General features: G+C 38.6%; 1 protein-coding gene across 1 annotated transcript in view; it reads left to right on the top strand.

The window, feature by feature from the left end:
- Window positions 1-11,466: 11,466 nt before the first annotated feature.
- LOC124595714 (aurora kinase B-like) overlaps window positions 11,467-22,646 on the top strand; it is a 50,064-nt gene continuing 38,884 nt past the window's right edge. The window contains exons 1-3 of the mRNA XM_047134580.1: window positions 11,467-11,574; window positions 11,695-11,768; window positions 16,936-17,127. Of these exons, the coding sequence (XP_046990536.1) occupies window positions 11,536-11,574; window positions 11,695-11,768; window positions 16,936-17,127 (305 nt within the window). The 5' untranslated portion in view covers window positions 11,467-11,535. The remainder of the gene's footprint in view (window positions 11,575-11,694; window positions 11,769-16,935; window positions 17,128-22,646) is intronic.

Here is a 22,646-nt window from a genome sequence, read left to right as displayed (position 1 = left end):
ATGTCCCTTCTATGACAGTGTCATTGAAGACAAATCACAAATTGTCTAATATCGGACTCAAGTTCAGTGCCTGATACTGCGGAGAGGAGAAGTTAAAATTTTCTTCATTGTCTTGTGCATTGCTAAATGCAGTACTCTTATAGTACACACTCTGTTGCGTAATTTTTACGGAACATACAGTCAAGATAGACTACACAATAATTATAAACCACACCATTGTTAGAGCAAATAAGTATTTAAAATGCTTATTAAACTTTACAGAAACTCTACTTTCGTATTGTGCACTATTTAGACTTCATCAAGCAAACATTTGATTTGTCTCTAAAGAAAACACAGACAAAAACGCGATACAAATCGCTATCATCAATGGCTGCGCTCCTTGCAGCGGAAAGAAATAATTAACACAGATAATGCTTACTGAGAGAGGAATTAAAGTTACAAATAATTATTCACTCATATTTATAATAATAATGAACTCTATTTTCAAGTAATAATTAACAAATAATTACAATTTCTTAACAGACCTCAGTTTGATATGCATCCGCAATCTACAGAAGCCAACCAACAAAAAGTAAAAACAAAGGAAGACAAACACAGATCATAAAAGGAAATTACAATTATCATTGTCTTTGTATGATACACATCGATATGTCCAATTACATCATAGAATATTATATAAATAATTAATATTTATAAGTTTTCACTGTTTGTTCATACGTTGAATAGATAATTTTTATAACTGTTAGAGGCATAATTTTCCTCTCGTCGCACTGTAGCCAAAAATTTATCACGTGGATGTTACAGACTCTCACTAGATTTTTCCATATTACTAACACCAGCAAAAATCTCTGGGAAGGTGGAGCTCATGCGAGCCTTAGTTGTGAGTGCATATCCATGAACAATAAACATGTTTCTCGGTATCATTATCTTACCCAGTCTTGGTTCTGCAGCAAGTACCTGACATCATTGACAAATGCTTCATTAAACCTACACTTTTTAATGCACATGCATCCCATACTGATTCTGAAGTGCAATTTGCTTCTGACGAATAGACATTCATCCAGCTGTGTGACACAGTGTTCAACCAAGGTGTAGTCCACAATAAAACTGTCAGTATCACTGTTTTGTAGGTTCTGTAATCGACTTCCACATTAAATAATTAAAACTATAGACATATAGAGCATTTTTAATGCATTGTAGGTCCTGATTAGCTGGAATGTGTGTACTTCCACACAAGTCCACCATCAACCTGTATGTTTTTACTGTAATTCTCCAGAAGATGATAGTTCAAATCCCATGTCAGACTGTCTTAATGTTTGTATACATGTAGGATAAGCAATGGAATATGTTTTAGCATAACAGTATAATCATCATGTTACCTACAACAAATGCTTTTTGTTGAAGACGATTTTTCATACCAACAGCAAAAACAAACCTTTGGGTAAAGTCCAAGATGGTAACACTTCCATTCACATGCTCTTCTGCTTATACCTAATAAATTTGATTGGAATTGCAATCTGCTGTAAACTTCTAGCCCAATTACACTGTTTTTTTTTTTTTTTTGCATGCAGTGACATGAATGCCACAGCTATAGGGTGTGGGAATAGATCCAGCAATGACAAGCAACATGCATGTGTTGTTATTTTGTAAGCATAATGTTACTCTACATACCAAAATACATATTAAGGAAGGAAATGTAGTGGCACATATTTATTAAAGTACCAACCCTGAAGTCTATAAAATGTGAGATGCTACTCCCTAGTGAACAAAATGGCAAATGGCTCTGAGCACTATGGGACTTAACATCTATGGTCATCAGTCCCCTACAACTTAGAACTACTTAAACGTAACTAACCTAAGGACATCATACAACACCCAGTCATCACGAGGCAGAGAAAATCCCTGACCCCGCCAGGAATCGAACCCGGGCGTGGGAAGCGATAATGCTACCGCATGACCACGAGTTGCAGACCCTAGTGAACAGTGCATCCCAACTCAGACAGCTGGTTGGAAGAATGAGGTAATGTTAATGTTGGAAATTATAAGAGCATGGAGGGTCGTCATAATGTATGGATGACTTTAATATCGTTTTAAGTATAACTAAGACGAGTATTTTGTCAAAATAGTACGGATAATCTAGACTTTGGACCATAGTCCTTACCTAACCCACACTTATGCATCCTTTGTAGAGGCATCTTTTGTAGTAAACATCACGGAATATATTATTTTATATGAGTACACCAACAGTATCAGTTTGTGTAATTGATTCCCACATTAAACAATTAAAACTGTAGAAAGGAAAACAGTACTTTGCATTAGGTCCCCACATGTCACACACAGTTTCGTCACATGCAGTTATTGCTTTACAAACCATGGTGTGGTGTAGATGCAGCCTAAAGTGTATTTTGCCAGCTTTTTAATTACAATACGACCCTTACAGATAAATCACATTTTGCCTACATGAAGCTGTTACAATATCCTATAAGAACACTCATTTGTTTTTAACATTTGCCATTTCCACTTTATAGCAAGAGTGTACTTGTTTATTACAATAATAATAATAATAATAATAATGCATTGTTGTAAAACGTTAAACATTAAAACAATAGAACAATGACAAGCGCTCACTGACTGACAGATAACGATACTGGGGGGCCATGATAGCAGAACGGGCCTAACCTTCCACCAGTCAATGGTGTGATATGAAAGGTATACACTGTAACCATACCTCTTTTTATTTCTATGACCAAGTAAGATGGTGCAGTGCTTACTACACTGGACTTGGATTCAGGAGGACAATGGTTCAAACCCATGTGCAACCATCCTGATTTAGGTTTTCCATGATTTCTCAGATCGCTTTAGGCAAATGCTGGGATGGTTCATTTGAAAGGACACAGCTAACTTCCTTCTCCATCCTTCACTAATCTGATGGGACAGATGACCTCACTGTTTGGTCCACTCCCCCAAATCAACCTGCTAACCAGCTGTCTCTCCCCAATGTTTGTTAATTCTTCTCCAAAGCTGTTAGTTGTGTATGTATCAAAAGCAATAACTTTCACATCACTGATACTGCCAGAGAGGACAACAACAAAAAATGATTGAAAGTATGACAAATGGCTTGTAATTAGGAAAATGCTGTGGAATGGTATTAGTTGTTAATCTAAGTAATGTAGATAAAAAGTATGTGCTACTCATGTTGTACACAGGGCACTTTTGTCCTCTATCAGTCAACTTCTCGTGATTTCATCTGTATTAGTGTTGATATGTGTGTTGCTCTTCGGTTGTGGAATCATTCTGCTTTACATTGCATCCATACAATTTAAGACTCTAAATACACATGACTTGCAGCTTGTATGTACTGAGAGAGAATACTACAACATTCAGATTCAAATAAAGGATATCATACAAGTCACACTCCACAGTAATAAGAGGACTTAGTGCATGTCAGCAACTTTTTTCACCCTATATTCCTATGTATAGAACTAGTAGTTTAGCAACCAAAAGTATATTTACTATCAGAAACAGTCTTGATCACAAATTATTTATTCCTGTGACCAGTTTCGACCACAGCTGTGGTCATCTTCAGATCAATGAGCGAGAACCTCCTTCTGGTGGTAAATCACTAGTAATATTTTTGATAGTAAATATTTGTAGTAAGATTAACCATGTTTTCTCCCAAAATGTATTCAAAAGTAACCAAACGTATGCCTACCAGTTTATGCCATAAGAGAATCTTATAACTAGGAAAGTATTGTAAATACTACTACATAATTTGAAAAATACAAGTACATAGCACAGCTTATGTGTTATCCAGATTAATAATACTGGAAATGTACTGTAAATACTACTAGGTAATTTGGAAAAAAAGCATAGAATAGCTTGTGTATCATGCATGTTAACGACCTCATCATGTATTATAACTACTGTTGATAGACAATAACATTACCACTTCCTCTCACACACAGAACTAGTGGGAATATAATTTCATCCAGTCACCATGTGTATAGAGTGCTCCATCTTTCCACTATTGAAGCACATGTACATATATGCATACCTACTGTCATTTCCTCTGCTAGGTCCCCTCTCTACCATATGCTCTAATTACTCCATCTGCATAATGCTTAATTTTTTCTAAGAATATGGGTGACATCATGCCTCTCCTACATGATTGCATATACAGTGTTTATGACAAAAATTTCGACTACTCCCTCTGTATAAATACACATATATTACCATTTTGTATCTGGGTTTTTCTGGATTTTTCCATATTCTACACACTTTTTCCAGTTTTTACATATTTTCCACAAATTTCTATTTGTTCCCATTTTTCCATAATTTTTCCGTTTTTCCCATATTTATTTTCTAATTTGTTTATATTTTTCCATATTTTTCACATTTCCATAGTCTATACATATATGTACAAGTATGTACCCCTATATATATATATATATATATATATATATATATATATATATATATATATTCTTGTTGCATACTGTTCCAAGTTTCTTTAGCACCCAACTGTGATGCAGGTTCTTCACCCACACCATATATCTACACTCATGTTCAGAAAAAAACATAACGTCTTCAATGACTAGAGGTAGGACATTCACATTCACAGGACTTGTACATTAGTAGTTTCTGCCGAAATGATTAGCATTTCAGTAGTCTCGATTCAGCATTTGCCCTAGGCACAGGGCACAGGGTCAATCATGGTTCATGATAACTTATTCCATCTGTGATGGGAATGATGCGTATAAGGCTTGAATGGCGTCCTGTGGTATAGCCACCCACGCTGCAATCATCTGATTCCAAAGTTCATCTGTGGTGGTTGGCCTTAGGTCACAGCACTGCACCCTTTTTTTTCACCATACATTTTCGATTGGTGACAAGACTGCTGATCTGACAGATCAGCTGAAAGGCTGACATCCTGTGACACCAAGAAGACATGTGTTCATGCAGCAACATATGGTCAAGCTTGTCTTGCTGAAAAATGGGTCTGAGGTGTTGTGTAGAAAAGATATGGCTACAGGTCGCAGGATGTCATTCATGTAAGTCACATTGCTCACAGTGCCCTGGACATGATGCAGTTGTGATTTGTGGTTGTATCCAATACCACCCCACATCATAAGGCCTTGAGTTAGTGCTGTATGTCTTGTGTGAATGCAGTCACTGTGATGTCGCTCCCCCTGTCCAGGGCTAACCAAAACAGTGTGATACCATTCCTGTCCTGAGTGACATTGTCCCATACACCATTGCCATATAACCTGTTTTTGCACATTCATCAAACATATGCACAGAAGTGGGTGATGTGTGCTTACCCCATGCCCTAATTAACAGCGACAGACTGTCGTCCCTGCTAATGTACAGTGCTTTACACTGTTCCATTGTTGTGCCAGAGACAAGGGAAGATGCAGATCTATCCTGCAATGCCATTCAGATGGGGTGTCAGTCTTCTTGGGGGGGGGGGGGATTTGGATGGTGCAACCTGATCCACCTCGTTTTCTATGGCCTTCCGTTGTGAATCATTCTGCACGCACCAACTGCACTGCCACAACATTTCGTCCCACATGAGCTGCAATTTCCCAGATGAATTTATCACATACTCTTATACCAATAATGTGCTCTCTTTCAAAGTCACTGAATTGGCAGTAGAGTTCGCACATACATCTGTGAGGCATCTTGCATATCTGCGCAATTCACCCTGATCCATTACCTTCAGTTTATAGTGACAAGGAGAGCTGCAGGCACTTTTTACCGGTGTTGACCTCAAATGCGTGGGCTGACATGGTTCAAATGCTAATCATTTCTGTGCATACTAATGTACATGTCCTGTGGATTTTAACGTCCTATCTCTACTTGTTCAAGATGTTCTATTTTTTCCTAATATGAGTGTATAAACTGTACTCCTTCCAAATGTCAACCCACACAATAATAATTTCCAAAATCATCTATGGCTTATTTCAGAATGCTTCAGCACGAGTGAAAATATAAGATGACAAAACAAGAAATTAAATCGAAGTTAATACATAAAAAAGCAAAATCTTGGGGGAAATACACAAAATGGAAAAAGGACGATATGAAAAACTAACAGCAAATAGAACAGTTAGTATACTGATTAAATTTTACACGGTGAAGGATTGGGAAAGAAATACATTTAAACTAGTTAATTGAATAAAAATATTGATCAAAGTCATAAAGATTTAAAAACAAAAATTCCAAATCTTTTTCTTTTCTTTTTTCTTTCTGTGTTCATTCTTTCGATCTATTCCTCATCTACCTTAAGTCAGTGGTTCTGTGTGGATAACGAATATCTTTCAAATTCTATTGATGACAAACTTCACAATACAGTTTAATCTCCTACACTATGTCACCATTTCCAATAATGCTGTTAATGTCAGCTTATTAAGATGAATTATAGCTAGATGTCACATTAAATATGATTGTGCCAGTGCTAGGATTATAAACATATGCATCAACAGCATAAAACTACAAACTGAGAACTGGAAACCTAGAACTGTTGTCAGTTCTCAGACCTCTTTGGAACAGAGAACTTTGCAATTCTTGGTTTGCCACTCACTAGTTTCGAGTTACCATATGTAGCACAACTAGATGTAGTATAGTTTTGAAATTGAGGAAGTAAAAATGATAAGTTTATTAATTGCCAAAGCACATTCTATAATGGATGTTTTTGATCAATTTAATATGGAAGACTGCTGAAAAGTGAAACAGATGTCCGAAACATCGAAGTTTATTCGTTAGTGAAACTTCACACACAGAAACACATCCAACAATGTTTATGTGGGATTAAAGGGACCAGACTGCAACGGTCATCGGAAACAATGTTTATAAAGGAATACATAGAGCCTGTTTACCGTATTCATTACTACAGAAGGGGGTGAATTCGATCAGGCAGTGTGAATTTTATCATTTACCTATTTTCAGTATGTGGATATCTGAGCACAGTATCTTAACAAAAACACAGCAGCTAACCATTAGTCAGTTCTTGACTGATTTGTTTATAACAATGGCGTCTTGGAGTGTGCAGTGCCAAGAGATGCCATTGTCAGTGGATGTGTAATTCATGTGTTGCACTTATGATTTCTGCTCACATCAGGGATTTCAAGTGTGTAATTGGTAAGTTGCAATATTTTTAGTTTCATATGAACATCTGGAAGTGGTACTATTTCATTTATTGTTCATTGTTAGTACTGCTTAGATATTGTACATGCCTAACTACAAAACTGTGTTTTCATAGGGTAAATCCAATGATGTGAATATGTAAGAAGAGTCTAGGACTAACCCAGAAATTCAATTATAACCCAGAATTTCTTCTAAATGCAGTGAAGGCTGTCAAATCAGGAAAATTAAGCAGTCAGAAAGCTTCAGAACAATACACAGTCCCTTATACAACATTAAATGACAAACTGGAGAACAGAAACAAATATAAAATAGGTGGCCAACCAGAGTTGACCAATTCTCAGGAAAAATCAGGTTGAAGGAATATTGTGTTCTGCAAAACAGGGGTTTCCTTTGAGCAAAAATGATGGTAGCGACCTTATGCTGGCACCCCTTAATCGAGCAGAACTGACTAAAAAAAGATTTTGTGACAGTGAACCTTGTGACATGTGGGTAAATTGTTTTCATAAAAGAACTAAGGAATTAGCAACTAGAGTACATGAAAATGTAAAGAGGACAAGGACATCAGTTAGTGGAGAGTGAGTGTTTAAAGAATCTTGAAGTGTCCTTGTTTTGTGTTCCTCCATTCAACGCTATAAACTATGGCAAGACTAGCCTTTTACGATACTGGATGAGTGAGAGTCATAGTGAAGCTAGGTACAAGACATTCTGAAACGATTGTGTATAGTTCTAGGTCAATTATCGATGTAATAATAGCAGTGGCCGCTGATAGCGCAGTCATCTTACTGTACATATTTTATCAATCAAAACGGCTCTGTGATTCTTGGACTGAAGGAGACTTTCCTAGTTCTGGTTATAACAGGTATCAAAGATGTCGATTTGACGTAACAATGTTTCAGCCATGAGTTATTCAAATTGCCTTGTATTATGTCCAGCATTTATAGGGGCCAAAATTGATTACAGATTAGAATCTCTCAAGTTACCTCTCACTTAACTTGATTGAACTGTTCCAGGGACATGCCACTAAACATGCCTACACATTTGTGTCAGCCACTTGATATGGCATTTTTTTAGACCTCTAAAACTTGGGTGAAGCAACCTGCTACATGACTAGGAAAAAGATTAGAGAAGATGTAGCCAAATCCGAATTTTCTAGCTTTTTGAATGGAGCCTTTCGAAAGTTATCTATCACTTCGAAGGAATTTTTCCTTTCTGTTCTGATAAAGTCATTTCACAGATTGTAGAAGAAGGAGATACACGTGAAATCGATTCACCACAAGTTGCTTTGTCAACAATATTACAAATGCAGTTGAAACTGTTTCGCTCTAACAAAGCAAAAAGAATGTTATGCTGAGCAAACAGCTTATCATTAACTCGAGGGGACTTCAATGAAAGTGATAGCGAGAGTGCTGAAAGCAGGGAGTCCATATCTTTTCATTCTGATTATATCAGATCATCTGACAGAGATGTAGAACAAACAAGTCAAATGCAACTAAAGGAATGGACAAGGGGAAGGATGAAGATGACCCAGAATTCAATAGAAATGATTTCATTATAATGAAATTTTGTATGAAAAGAAGGTTCAGGTTTTTTATTAGTAAAATTGATACCATCCATAATGAACCTCATGAAATGACTTTTCTGAGGAACAGCGTCCTTGATGGATAAGTTTGCACTGTCTTTCCAGAAACTGTAGATGGTACGGATGTTGAAAGAGCCATATTTTTAAAAAGTTCTGCCAGAACGTAGAAGGTGAGGTAAATATAAATTTGAAGGGTAAATTATTATGTTACTGAGTAAATATCTTTCATGGTGATAGTGTCAAGGAATTTCTGAAACTGAAATTTGTATGCTACCTCCCCAGAATGCAAGTGTTTTTATAGCAGCTATGTCGGAATTTAATGTAGCTATGAAAACTTGTTTAGGCTAGAAAATTTATGTTCTTGTAAATACGTCAATATATATGTATTTTTTAAATTCGAAACAGTGATCAATTTCGCTATATTGGAAGTATGAATCGATTTTTGTACACAAAATAAATTAGTGACTGGAATCACTCCATCTTGTGGGTGAATCTGATGAGCAATTAAATTAAAATATAATTGCATTTATGATTTAGAAATAAATTAATACATGAATGTACCATCAACAAGATTGTACAGTTAACAATTCAAATTTGCATTGTGCTATCGCAGCAGTAAATGGATGATATTTTAAAAAAACCTGCTGGTTTTGATCAAGTTCTCCACAATTTATGGTACTCTTTTTCCTGTGTAGCAAATAACGCCATAAACAACTGTATTTTTCTCCTTCAATAGATCTGACTTTCTGAGGTAACAAAAGGTTATTTAATAAAAATTTCTTATGTGTACATAAAGTATGCTTCAGCTCTGACCTGTTATTGTAAAACCTGCCATTTTCCACTCTCAAACAGCCTCGATTATGGATGACCACTCAATGTAAAAAAATATCCTAATCGTCATGGAACATTTGCGAATTGACACGAAAAGAAACCACAATAATAAAAATAAAGATTACGAAGACGTAAGAGCACAAAATCCACGAGTACAACCTGAGTGAGCGCGGCGAAAGCTGATTACCTTCAGCTGGTAACGGACGACGAAACCGTCAAAACTTCCTTCCCGAGAAACCTTGACATGACTTAACGTGACGTGAGGGTCCATTGACGGCCTGTGTCAGCGGCGTTATTTAAAATAAATTGTGGAATGTTTTGACGTGATGTGACGCCCAGTGCGAGTTGGCCTTTATATAGAGCATCTTTTATTTTCTTTAATTAACGACTTTTAATTTATATTCACATAAGATTATCTTTAGAAGAAGACTGATCAATTAAGAAAACTGAGCACTTAGTTGTTATCACAGTTGTCACATTAGGCTGTTTACTGCTTTCTTCAGTTTGAACATACTTTTAGGTTGCTCTCGCCAAAAATTATGTATTCGCAACTCTGTGCTGCTGAAAAATACAAACAAAATGCGAGAAACAGAAAGACAGATCAGAATGATCTACACAGTGGCTGCTTAAGCAAAGACATTTCGCACATAAATTTATTTTATGAGTCCTAGGGCGAAGTACGACTGGTGTAATATATAAGGATGGATTTAGATATGTGTAATTATCTTTTACGCTCCTAACTCCCAGTAAATGAAATACAAGAGCGGCTGACGCTGATGTTAAAACCGCTGGCAATAGGAGCAACAAGGCTCCGGAACAATCATTTAGTGAAATCATACCCACCTCACTTATTCCAGTTACTTGCCTGAAGTCTACCAACAACTTTTTACGAACAAGCTGTTTACAGTCTCCTGAAGGATGATTCCATGAAAGCAAATTAAGCAGTGTACTTCAATTGTGCCAAGTTACAAATAATATTTTTGCAGGTTTTAGACATGTTTGAGGCACCGTATATTCTTAGAATTTATGTATGTGGCCAATGAGCTATAGTACAGTCTTTTTCTAAATAGAGATTTCTAGTTCCTTGACTGAAATCCACAGCAATTTTTGCACCAGAATCTAAAATTCCATTCTGTGCATCTGGGAAATTTTACTTCTAGTATTGTGATAGTGAATTCTACGGTTCAACCCCAAATCACTCTTGTTATGAATCACATATTGTATTAGGAAGTAAAAGAAGTATAATAATAACGATGTCCTTGAAGGCGCTGTTCCAATATCTTCCATCATTTGTTGTGCTCTCGCAAGTCACTTTAAATTATGGCATAGGACAGTACTGAGTGAAACTATGCTAGCAATTTCCTGGCACCGGATCGAAAAGATTTCGTTACTCTTTGCGGTAAACAATCCCCATCGACCTTTTTATGTGCCGTTCTCTGTTTGCCGTCGGCTCAATCTCTCATAATTTCTCTGTTACAGAATTACAAGCAGCTGCCGTCTTATCCCTCTCCCTTTATTTCCTGCTTTCAATTTCCCACAAACGCATACACATTTCGTTAAATCCAGCAGCGAATTGACGTGTATCTGCCATTTTTAAGATTTGCTGTCCACACACAGACGAGACACCTGACTGAACCAACAGCTGACTCAAACACATTTTAGTGCAAGATTTACGACGATCTGCTGTCCGCCGCTTAACTTCTCTGCGCAAATGTGATTTGAACCCACAGAGTTGAGAAATTTCGCTCAAACCTCCAGCTACTACTTGCAGTGTTGCTCATATCTCATTTCTGCTCAAATCTTCCGTTCACACGCAACTGCATGTCGTTATTTGTACAGACACAACCTTACTTGTCGGCGACCCACAATTTTTTCTGCGTTTTTGTATTAAGGATTTTGTGTTGGTGATACTGTGAGTGTCAGGCTGTTATCTTTGGTGAGACGTTCAAATTCAAATTTGTGCGGATGTTGCAATCGTGAGGATGGGCACGAAAATGAATGAGACATATATCGCTTGTGATGTAAGTATCGTAAGATGTGTAACAGAGATTCTACACTCGAGAAAGGGCTCATCCGTAATAAAGTTTAGTATTTTCTGTTAGCTTTAGGCTGAATGATAACGATTTTAACCTTTTTTGTAGCCGACGCATCAAACAGCTTTAGATGCATACGTAAAGAAACTGAAGGACCAAATAGCGCTACGTCAGGGGAAACCGTAAGTATTTTTTGTTTTCGCGTGTAAAGCCAGTTATATTTAAGCTAGGTGCTCTTATAGAGATGGTCAGAAGTTGAGTTTAATGATGTGCTTTAAAAGCTGTCTAGCACTCGTAGTTAACTTCTGGAGTTCTGTCACTCATGAAAGTTATAGTTGTCTCGGTAAACCTGCTGCACTTCCAAGTATTTAAAATGTTGTTTGGTGTAGACACTTTTGAAGTGATATACAGATGTTGTGTTATTACTTCATTTCTTTGAAATTATCGCGATTTGCAGTAGTGTTAACAACCAGTGAAGTGCACCTGTTGCTAACCTTTTCAACTCACAAGCTTGCATACGAGAGACATACCGAATTTTTTTTTTCTTTGTGTAACAAGTAACGTAATTCACTGTGAAATTTGAGCTTCACCTAGCTTCAGCTTGTCTGATGGTTATATTTAGTCCTATAATGCAATACTTTCACATTGTGGGGATGTATTTTTTATGTAATCCTCTTGAAGACGATTTGCCGCACATTTAGTCAGATGTACATGAAATAGTTGCAGCAATTTTTCATTACTGCTACCCCCCCCCCCCCCCCCCCCCGCCTCCCCCAGATACATTTGTTATTAATAATCTGGACTAGTGAGAGTGAACACCAGCCACTCCACCTGAAATCCCAACTGTAGTGAGAGACTGATCAGTGTTCAGCCAGAGGCCTAGGTTATAAAGGAAAGTGATGATTTAGTTTTGAGTTGACAAAACTAATTCATGTGAGTGCAAGTCAAAGGTTCTTGTAATAATTGATCCATGGCATCGCCTGATTGCTGCATTCATGCTTAAGTTCCTTCTCATTATAAAACTGTAAGAAAATTGTGAAAACTTAGAAAATGGACAAGTCTGAGGGTGGATGGGTTTGTTGGTTGATTTGGGGAGGGGACCAAACAGTGGGGTTATCCATCCCATTGGATTAGGGAAGGATGGGGAAGGAAGTTGGTCATGCCGTTTCACAGGAATCATCCTGGCATTTACCTGAAGTGATTTAGGGAAATCACGGGAAACCTAAATCAGGGTGACTGGACACGGGTTTGAACCGTCATCCTTCCAGATGAGAGTCCAGTGTGCCAACCACTGCTCCAACTCACTCAGTCTGAGTGTTACAATGCATTTTGTGTACTGGTTCATGTATTGATATGTAAAAAGTACTGCCTGTGTCTTTAATTTCTTACAGGCCACGAACTAAAAAGGTGATTTCAGTATGGTTTTCTTAAAAACTGTTTGGATATTTTCTTGACATCATGGCGTCCCATGCTGTAGTGTGTAAAACCATACAGTGTTTGTGATGGTAGCTGATGTTTCTGTGGTGATTACCAGTGTTTATGAACAGTTAATAGTAGCCACTGGCATTGTTTCCTTTCATTGTGATGTTTTAATTTGTTGAATTGAATATTTCACACATTCCTTGTCCATTTGAGTATTCCAAGGATTTATCCTTGAAAAAAGCTCACAATCCACAGTGAAGCAAAGTAACAACTTTCCTACTGAATTCTGTGAAAAATACAGCACTTATGCTCTTTACATCTATCGTACGCTTTGGAGTTTGTTACAGCCACTCCCACCACTTTATTCCAAAATGGGTCAGTAAAATGTTGTCTCACTTCAGTACTACTTATAGTGATTGTTCTTACTGAGAAATTGTGTGTGTAACAATAATCAGATCATTAGCTTTGCAGTGCTGTCTATTTCTGTTGGCCCAGGTTATCAAACTTAGCAAGATGGCCTGGTTGTTAAGACACTGAAGTTGCATTCAGAAGAACAGGACTGAAGTTGTTTATTCGCCCAGATTGAGGTTTCCGAAAAGACAGAAGCGTCCGATCCCACCTGTCTGCTTTGACCCATGACGTCACAAATGTGGCGGAAACGACCATAAACCATGATTCCAATATGGCGCATTTAAAGTCGTTACGTACACATTATACACACGAACACACATCGAAAAACAAATGCGCACACGTTCCACAAAAAGCCTAATGACACTAACGGGACAAGCGCGGGGAATTGGGGGTTTTGGGTGGGGACAAACTAAATATAAACAAAGCTGTAAAAACTTTATCAGCTTCAACGTGGTATTTCTCATCATTTCTCGTAGACGCGCGCTATTAATTTTATACTTCATATTCAGTCCTGAACAAAAATAACAACCGATTAATTTACTCAAATTACCACACGACCTACAGCGAACAACACTAAATTAACCTCTACACAAAACCACTAAATCGTTAACTCACTGAAACGAATTCCACTACAAACACAGCCAACACTCGAACAATTCTGTATAATGAGCAAGACCAAACTGAGCCCATTACACCACACAAACGAAAGCCCTGAACATACCACCAGAGGGCACAACAAACCACAAGACGACGCCATCTACAAACACACCACACTCACAAACCAAACTCCGCGCCGTCATGAAGTCACACACAACACTACCCTTACGTCACGGGTCAAAGCCGACGGGTGGGATCCGACACTTCTGTCGACCCAGGTTTCCTTAAAACATTTACGGGTATACCATAATCCATGATCTTGTTCAGTGACTTTCTTTCAATTTCTTGAGCATAGAGGGTCTAGCACACAGATAAGCATATGAGCTATGTTGTGGTATTCCGTCGTAGTTGGAGCAGATTTCCACCTTGGCTCCTCCAGAAACCCAGACTTATTTTAAGACTTCACTAATTTTAAGAAAGATGGTACACCAGATTTTACATTCCAATCTGTTTTTTTATATAAAAAAATCGTTTTAGATGTGCATCACGGTTTTATCATCGTTTACACTGATGACTCCAAACAGGAGAATTTCATTGGCTGGTCTGTAGTGTTCCCTGATCATGTTACCCAGATTTGCCTCCCTGATGAATATACCGTTTTCGCAGCCGAACTCCACGTGATCCTGAAGGCACTGGTGCAGATGAATCGTGTTTGGGGCAACAGATGTCTCCTCTGCTCTGATTCTCTTAGTGCCTTATAATCATTGCAGAATCTGTACCCAACTGAGGAGATGGTCCATCTGATATATGACCAACTGTACTTGCTCCAACGGCGGGGTAAGGAGATGCCCTTCTGCTGGGTGCCTGGTCATGTCAGAATATGGGGCAATGAACAGGCCGATCGGGCTGCCAAGGAGGCCTGCAGAGAGCAGGATGTGATCCAGTGTCCGGGTCGACAGAAGCGTCTGATCCCGCGCGTTGGCTTTGACCCGTGACGTAAGGGTGTTGTCGTGTGTGACGTCATGACGGTGCGGAGTTTGGTTTGTGTGTGTGACGTGTTTGTAGATGTTGTGTTGTGGTTCGTTGTGCTCTCTGGTGGTATGTTAAGAGTTTTCATTTGTGAGGTGTAATGGGCTCAGTTTGCTTTTGCACATTATCCAGAATTGTTTGCGTGTCGGCTGTGTTTGTAGTGGAATTCGTTTCAGTGAGTTAACGATTTTGTGTGAAGGTTAATTTAGTGTTGTTCGCTGTACATCGTGTGGTAATTTTAGTGAAATTAATTGGTTGTTGTTTTTGTTCAGGAATGGATATGACGGATAAAATGAACAGTGCGCAGATCAAGGGAAGTGTTCGATCCCAATGTGTGGCTTTGTATGTTGATATTGGTATCGGGAGATGTTTTTGAGCTGTATAGGCCAAGGGAAGTGTTTAATCCTAATTTATGGGACCAGGAGCTGCTGTTGAGCTATATAGGTCAAGGGAAGTGTCAGATTCCAGATGATATTGTGTTTAGTTGTGGTATTTGGGGAGTTTTGTGATGTCGTTTTTTTTTTTTTGCTTGTTTGGTTGTTTGTTTGTGTGTGTGTGTGTGTGTGTGTGTGTGTGTGTGTGTGTGTGTGTGTGGTTTTGTATGGGTGTGGGTGACTAAATTTGTTTATATTTAGTTTGCCCCCACCCAAAACACCCCATTTCCCGTGCTTGTCCCGTTAGTGTCATTAGGCTTTTTGTGGAAAGTGTGTGTGTGTGTGTGTGTGTGTGTGTGTGTGGGGGTTTCTTTTTTTTTTTTTGCGATGTATTTTCGTCCTCATAATGTGTACGTACTGACTTTGTATGCGCCATATTGGAATTGTGGTTTATGGTAGTTTCCGCCATATTTGTGACGTCATGGGTCAAAGCAGACGGGCAGGATCGGACGCTTCCGTATTTCCCAGTGTCCTATTCCCTTGCAGTCTGTCATTTCTGCACTCCACAAGAAGTGCATGGAGTTGTGGGAGGAAGAATGGCTGGCGGTGACGGCCAATAAACTGCGGTTGGTGAAGTCAACAACTCGGCTGTGGCGTTCCTCCTGCCGGTTTCTCAGGCGTGAAGAAGTTACCCTCAAGCGTCTTCGGATTGGGTGCTGTCCTCTCACACATAGCTTTCTATTACGGCGGAAGGATCCCTCATTTTGTGATGCTTGCTGAGTGCGCATCTCTGTCCGCCACATTTGACAGACTGCATTTTATACCGTGATGCAAGGACAGAAGCACAAGTTGATGGGGATCTGCCCTGTGTTTTAGCTAATGATGAGATGTGTGTGTCTAGGGTTTTAAAGTTTTGTGATGTGTCTGGACTCTAGCCTAAACTTCTAGGCTGGAGGTTTTAGTGTATTGCAAAGTGGCTGGCTCCTCCCTTTTTTCCTTGCAGTCAGCCAGCCACTTCCATTTGGTATATTGTTTTAGCTCCCTCTACCATGTTTTCCCGTGTTGTCCATGTTTTACTGCTGGTGGCATGCTTCTTCCCACACTTCTTTGTGGGTAGGCACATATTTTTCCAAACTTGTTACCTGTGTTTTACATTCTGTTTTATCTTACTGTTCTGAGTCTTTTCTTTACACCCATCTCAATCTGTTACTGAGCGGGCACTGAAGACCTTGCCGTCATGCGCCTATATAACCCTCTCCATCCATCCACATCTTGTGTACTGGTGTGTTTAAGGTTGCTTTAAGATGGCATGGTGTATCATTTAAAAGATTGCTATGATTTATCAAGACAGTTGGAAACACTTTGACATGTCACATGATAAAAATAGTGATTTTCATTTAACTTCTTTCATTATTGATGTGTTTCATTGCATTTTAACATTATTACATTCATTATGACACAGTAAATGATCTAAAACTATTCTCAGATTTTGTTTATGGAATGTAATTTTCCACAGGAAGGAATGGTGTCTTGATGACTTCGAAATAGGCTGCCCCCTCGGTGAAGGGAAGTTTGGACATGTGTACATGGCAAGAGAGAAGACAACCGGGACTATAATTGCCCTGAAAGTAATGCTAAAATCAGAAATTGTTCGTGGCAGAGTTGAAAGACAAGTTCTCAGAGAGATAGAGATACAGACCCATCTGAGGTACACTGTACTGTTTTTGTGTAAATGTACTAAACAATAAGTGTTGACTTTGCTGATGAGCTTATACTGAGGCACTTAAGTTAGTAAATTTAAAAACACTGTCATCATACTCCAAAAAATGGGATTGCTTAAAAAGAACTCATTCAGATATACAAATGTCAATAGTGACGTATTCAGAGTGAAACAAGCTTATAATGATACCAAACTAAAAAACATTAATTTATTTTTAAGTTTTGCTACTTAGCCCTGATAAATTTGTGGTAAGTAAAAAGTTGAATTGTGTGAATTGTTTTGTTCATTTCATGATGTACATTTGCAATCCACTTGATTTGCATACAGGAGGCATGTCAAAAATTTATAATACACTTTCAGTGATTTTTACACTAATGAATAATAGCACTACCAGTAAATAATAATATTAAAATGATATTCCTGGCAATATGTAGCCTAACACATTGTATCCAGCTCAAACTTCCAGTTTGTCTTGCTTGAATTCATCCACTGAGTGATAACATTTCAGTGTCAGTACCTCTTAACGCTTTCTTTTAAGTGGAGGTAAATTCATCTGCATCAACTTGTTCCCTTTTAATTTACTGCAAATTTTCATTCCCATGTATTGAGGTCCTTGAACTTATTGTCTGGGGTGGTTGGTGGGAACATAAAATTTTGTTTGTTTCTAGTATCATGTGAATGGACAGAACAGTTTCCCTCAAATAATTAATGTCTGGTGTACAAAAGTATAATAATCTCATTCATGTATAGGGTTGGCAGAGTTAATATTTTAAGTTTTCTATGTAATGGGTGACTTGGTTCTTTATGATTAGCAGTGCACATATTTCGAAAGATTTTTCTGTATTTTTAGTATCTGCACTGTTTGTTGAGTTGTCCCAAGAAACAGAACCATACCTAATAATGGATTCAAAGTAGCTTCTATGTGCTACTTCTCATGTGTCGAGGTCGGTTGCTGTTGATAATATTTGCATCGCAAATGCAAAGCTGCCAGGTTTGTTGTTTGCTAGGTATTCAATGTGTACCTGCCAGCTCAAATTTTTATCTACATTTAAACGTACAAATTTGACTGAGTCAGCTTCTTCTATATCTTGGTTGTTGTGAACAATCTTAATCTGCTCAAATTTTGACTGTTCGCTTTTGAATTGCATCATGTGCGTCTTCGATATGTTTAGATTCAACCCATTTAGCCGAAACCAAGTTTCTAAGGTACTGATCACAAATTTGGGAATTTTTCCGAATCCTAATCTTAAACTAAGACAGAAGTATCATCTGCAAACAGAACTGGTGGTGAGCTGATATGTAATGACAGAAGAGAAATAGGACTGTGCCCAATATGGAACCTTGTGGAACATCCTGAGATATTTTTGTCAGAAAAATATTATGTGCCATTTAAAGATATGGTAACTCTTTGCTTTCTGTTTGATAAGTAGGATGTAAGCCAGTGTGGGGCCCTGCCACCAGTGCCATATTTTTGTTTGTAAATAAGCAATGCATGGTTTACAGAATAAAATGCCTTTGTGAGGTCGCATAAAATTCCTACCACTTTATTTCTCTTGTCTAATGATGTACTTATTTTCTCAATGAAACTCTTGACTGCATCTATGGTGTTTCTCCCCTGCTGAAAACCAAATTGATTGTTTAGAATAACAGAATATTTTGTTAATGAAGTTTTGGATTTGGACAACAGGAAGTTTTTAAAATGTTTCAGATATGACTGGGAGAATTGAAATATGACAATTTCCCATGATCTCTCATGATCCCTTTTTCAAGAGTGTTTTGACTTCAGCATATTTCGTTACCTCTGGGAAACAGCCCTCTTCAAAACATTTTTATTATTCGAGCTAGTGGGACTGCAATTTTATTGTGTACTGCTTTAATAACTGTGGTGGGTATTCCATCCCAACATGCAGATTTTTTGTTTCTTAATGTTAGAGTAGCATTTTCTGTATCCTCTACAGAAACTTTTAAGAATTTTGTGAGGTTTTCAGAGTTTTCACTAGAGCCAAGGGGGTTTACTTTGTTGTGATAATCTGTTATATCTACATCAGGCTTCGCTACGTTCATAAAGAATTCATTAAAGTACTCTGGTATTAGAGTTGGACTTACAGAAGTATTTCCATCGATGTCAATTTTTGAAATTTCTTGGTTAGTCTTTAATGCCTCACAGCCTTTCTTATTTTTATGGATTTAAAATTAGCCTGTTACTTGCCAGTTGTTTTGCCACCTTGACCACTCGTTTAAATATGGTTTTATAGAGTCTGACATTCAATGAAATCAATATCTGTATTAAATTTTAGTTCTCTGTGCAATTGTCTTTTCCATACACTGGAAATTTTTATGCCCTGGGTAATCCACTATAATTTGTAATTTTATTGCTGCGAAGTATAGGTGGAAATGTTTCATTAGACACCAAGAAAACTATTTAGGAATTTCTTAGTTTTCATCACTTGAGTTACAATGATCAAAAGGCCATGTTTTCTCTTAACTGCTTACTGAATATTAGCAAGTTTTCTTTGCTGACATTCCTGCTCATATGGGTTCTCATATGTGAAATGTTCCTGTGTGTCAGTGGCAGCTCAATGAATAATGCACAATATGAAATACCTAGATCTAGACAAAATTTACACGCATCTTCATATGCATAATTAATGAGAACATTGTCAGTACACGTTGCTGATTGAACATTGCCTCTGGTCGATTCAAAGAAATTAAATTTGAAACCATATTTCTCTTCTAGGTCGGTGAACCCTGAAGTGTGACTAGACCACCAGCAGGTGCAGTGATAGGAGGTTGTGGGGCAGGGAGGTGGGGAAAAACAGACAAAAAAAGAGAGGAGTGGGGAAAGACTGGTGGGTGTGTTGGCAGAGGGCTGCAAAATAAACAGGGTGGGGGAAGAAATTGGGAAGGAAGTGGTAGGACAGAGGGACTTCTACATCTACATCTATACTCCGCGAGCCACCTTACGGTGTGTGGCGGAGGGTACTTATTGTACCACTATCTGATCCCCCCCTTCCCTGTTCCATTCACGAATTGTGCGTGGGAAGAACGACTGCTTGTAAGTCTCCGTATTTGCTCTAATTTCTCGGATCTTTTCGTTGTGATCATTACGCGAGATATATGTGGGCGGTAGTAATATGTTGCCCATCTCTTCCCGGAATGTGCTCTCTCGTAATTTCGATAATAAACCTCTCCGTATTGCGTAACGCCTTTCTTGAAGTGTCCGCCACTGGAGCTTGTTCAGCATCTCCGTAACGCTCTCGCGCTGACTAAATGTCCCCATGACGAATCGCGCTGCTTTTCGCTGGATCATGTCTATCTCTTCTATTAATCCAACCTGGTAAGGGTCCCATACTGATGAGCAATACTCAAGAATCGGACGAACAAGCGTTTTGTAAGCTACTTCTTTCGTCGATGAGTCACGTTTTCTTAGAATTCTTCCTATGAATCTCAACCTGGCGCCTGCTTTTCCCACTATTTGTTTTATGTGATCATTCCACTTCAGATCGCTCCGGATAGTAACTCCTAAGTATTTTACGGTCGTTACCGCTTCCAATGATTTACCACCTATGGCATAATCGTACTGGAATGGATTTCTGCCCCTATGTATGCGCATTATATTACATTTATCTACGTTTAGGGAAAGCTGCCAGCTGTCGCACCATGCATTAATCCTCTGCAGGTCCTCCTGGAGTACGTACGAGTCTTCTGATGTTGCTACTTTCTTGTGTGGCGGAGGGTACTTATTGTACCACTATCTGATCCCCCCCTTCCCTGTTCCATTCACGAATTGTGCGTGGGAAGAACGACTGCTTGTAAGTCTCCGTATTTGCTCTAATTTCTCGGATCTTTTCGTTGTGATCATTACGCGAGATATATGTGGGCGGTAGTAATATGTTGCCCATCTCTTCCCGGAATGTGCTCTCTCGTAATTTCGATAATAAACCTCTCCGTATTGCGTAACGCCTTTCTTGAAGTGTCCGCCACTGGAGCTTGTTCAGCATCTCCGTAACGCTCTCGCGCTGACTAAATGTCCCCATGACGAATCGCGCTGCTTTTCGCTGGATCATGTCTATCTCTTCTATTAATCCAACCTGGTAAGGGTCCCATACTGATGAGCAATACTCAAGAATCGGACGAACAAGCGTTTTGTAAGCTACTTCTTTCGTCGATGAGTCACGTTTTCTTAGAATTCTTCCTATGAATCTCAACCTGGCGCCTGCTTTTCCCACTATTTGTTTTATGTGATCATTCCACTTCAGATCGCTCCGGATAGTAACTCCTAAGTATTTTACGGTCGTTACCGCTTCCAATGATTTACCACCTATGGCATAATCGTACTGGAATGGATTTCTGCCCCTATGTATGCGCATTATATTACATTTATCTACGTTTAGGGAAAGCTGCCAGCTGTCGCACCATGCATTAATCCTCTGCAGGTCCTCCTGGAGTACGTACGAGTCTTCTGATGTTGCTACTTTCTTGTAGACAACCGTGTCATCTGCAAATAGCCTCACGGAGCTACCGATGTTGTCAACTAAGTCATTTATGTATATTGTAAACAATAAAGGTCCTATCACGCTTCCCTGCGGTACTCCCGAAATTACCTCTACATCTGCAGATTTTGAACCGTTAAGAATGACATGTTGTGTTCTTTCTTCTAGGAAATCCTGAATCCAATCACAAACCTGGTCCGATATTCCGTAAGCTCGTATTTTTTTCACTAAACGTAAGTGCGGAACCGTATCAAGTGCCTTCCTGAAGTCCAGGAATACGGCATCAATCTGCTCGCCAGTGTCTACGGCACTGTGAATTTCTTGGGCAAATAGGGCGAGCTGAGTTTCACATGATCTCTGTTTGCGGAATCCATGTTGGTTATGATGAAGGAGATTTGTATTATCTAAGAACGTCATAATACGAGAACACAAAACATGTTCCATTATTCTACAACAGATTGACGTAAGCGAAATAGGCCTATAATTATTCGCATCTGATTTATGACCCTTCTTGAAAATGGGAACGACCTGCGCTTTCTTCCAGTCGCTAGGTACTTTACGTTCTTCCAGCGATCTACGATAAATTGCTGATAGAAAGAGGGCAAGTTCTTTAGCATAATCACTGTAGAATCTTAAGGGTATCTCGTCTGGTCCGGATGCTTTTCCGCTACTAAGTGATAGCAGTTGTTTTTCAATTCCGATATCGTTTATTTCAATATTTTCCATTTTGGCGTCCGTGCGACGGCTGAAGTCAGGGACCGTGTTACGATTTTCCGCAGTGAAACAGTTTCGGAACACTGAATTCAGTATTTCTGCCTTTCTTCGGTCGTCCTCTGTTTCGGTGCCATCGTGGTCAACGAGTGACTGAATAGGGAATTTAGATCCGCTTACCGATTTTACATATGACCAAAACTTTTTAGGGTTCTTGTTTAGATTGTTTGCCAATGTTTTATGTTCGAATTCGTTGAATGCTTCTCTCATTGCTCTCTTTACGCTCTTTTTCGCTTCGTTCAG

The sequence above is a fragment of the Schistocerca americana genome, chromosome 2 (genome assembly GCF_021461395.2).
Source record: "Schistocerca americana isolate TAMUIC-IGC-003095 chromosome 2, iqSchAmer2.1, whole genome shotgun sequence".
In the NCBI taxonomy this organism is placed as follows: domain Eukaryota; kingdom Metazoa; phylum Arthropoda; class Insecta; order Orthoptera; family Acrididae; genus Schistocerca; species Schistocerca americana.
The sequence above is the reverse complement of the archived record's forward strand: the minus strand, read 5'-3'. Positions and strand labels throughout refer to the sequence as shown.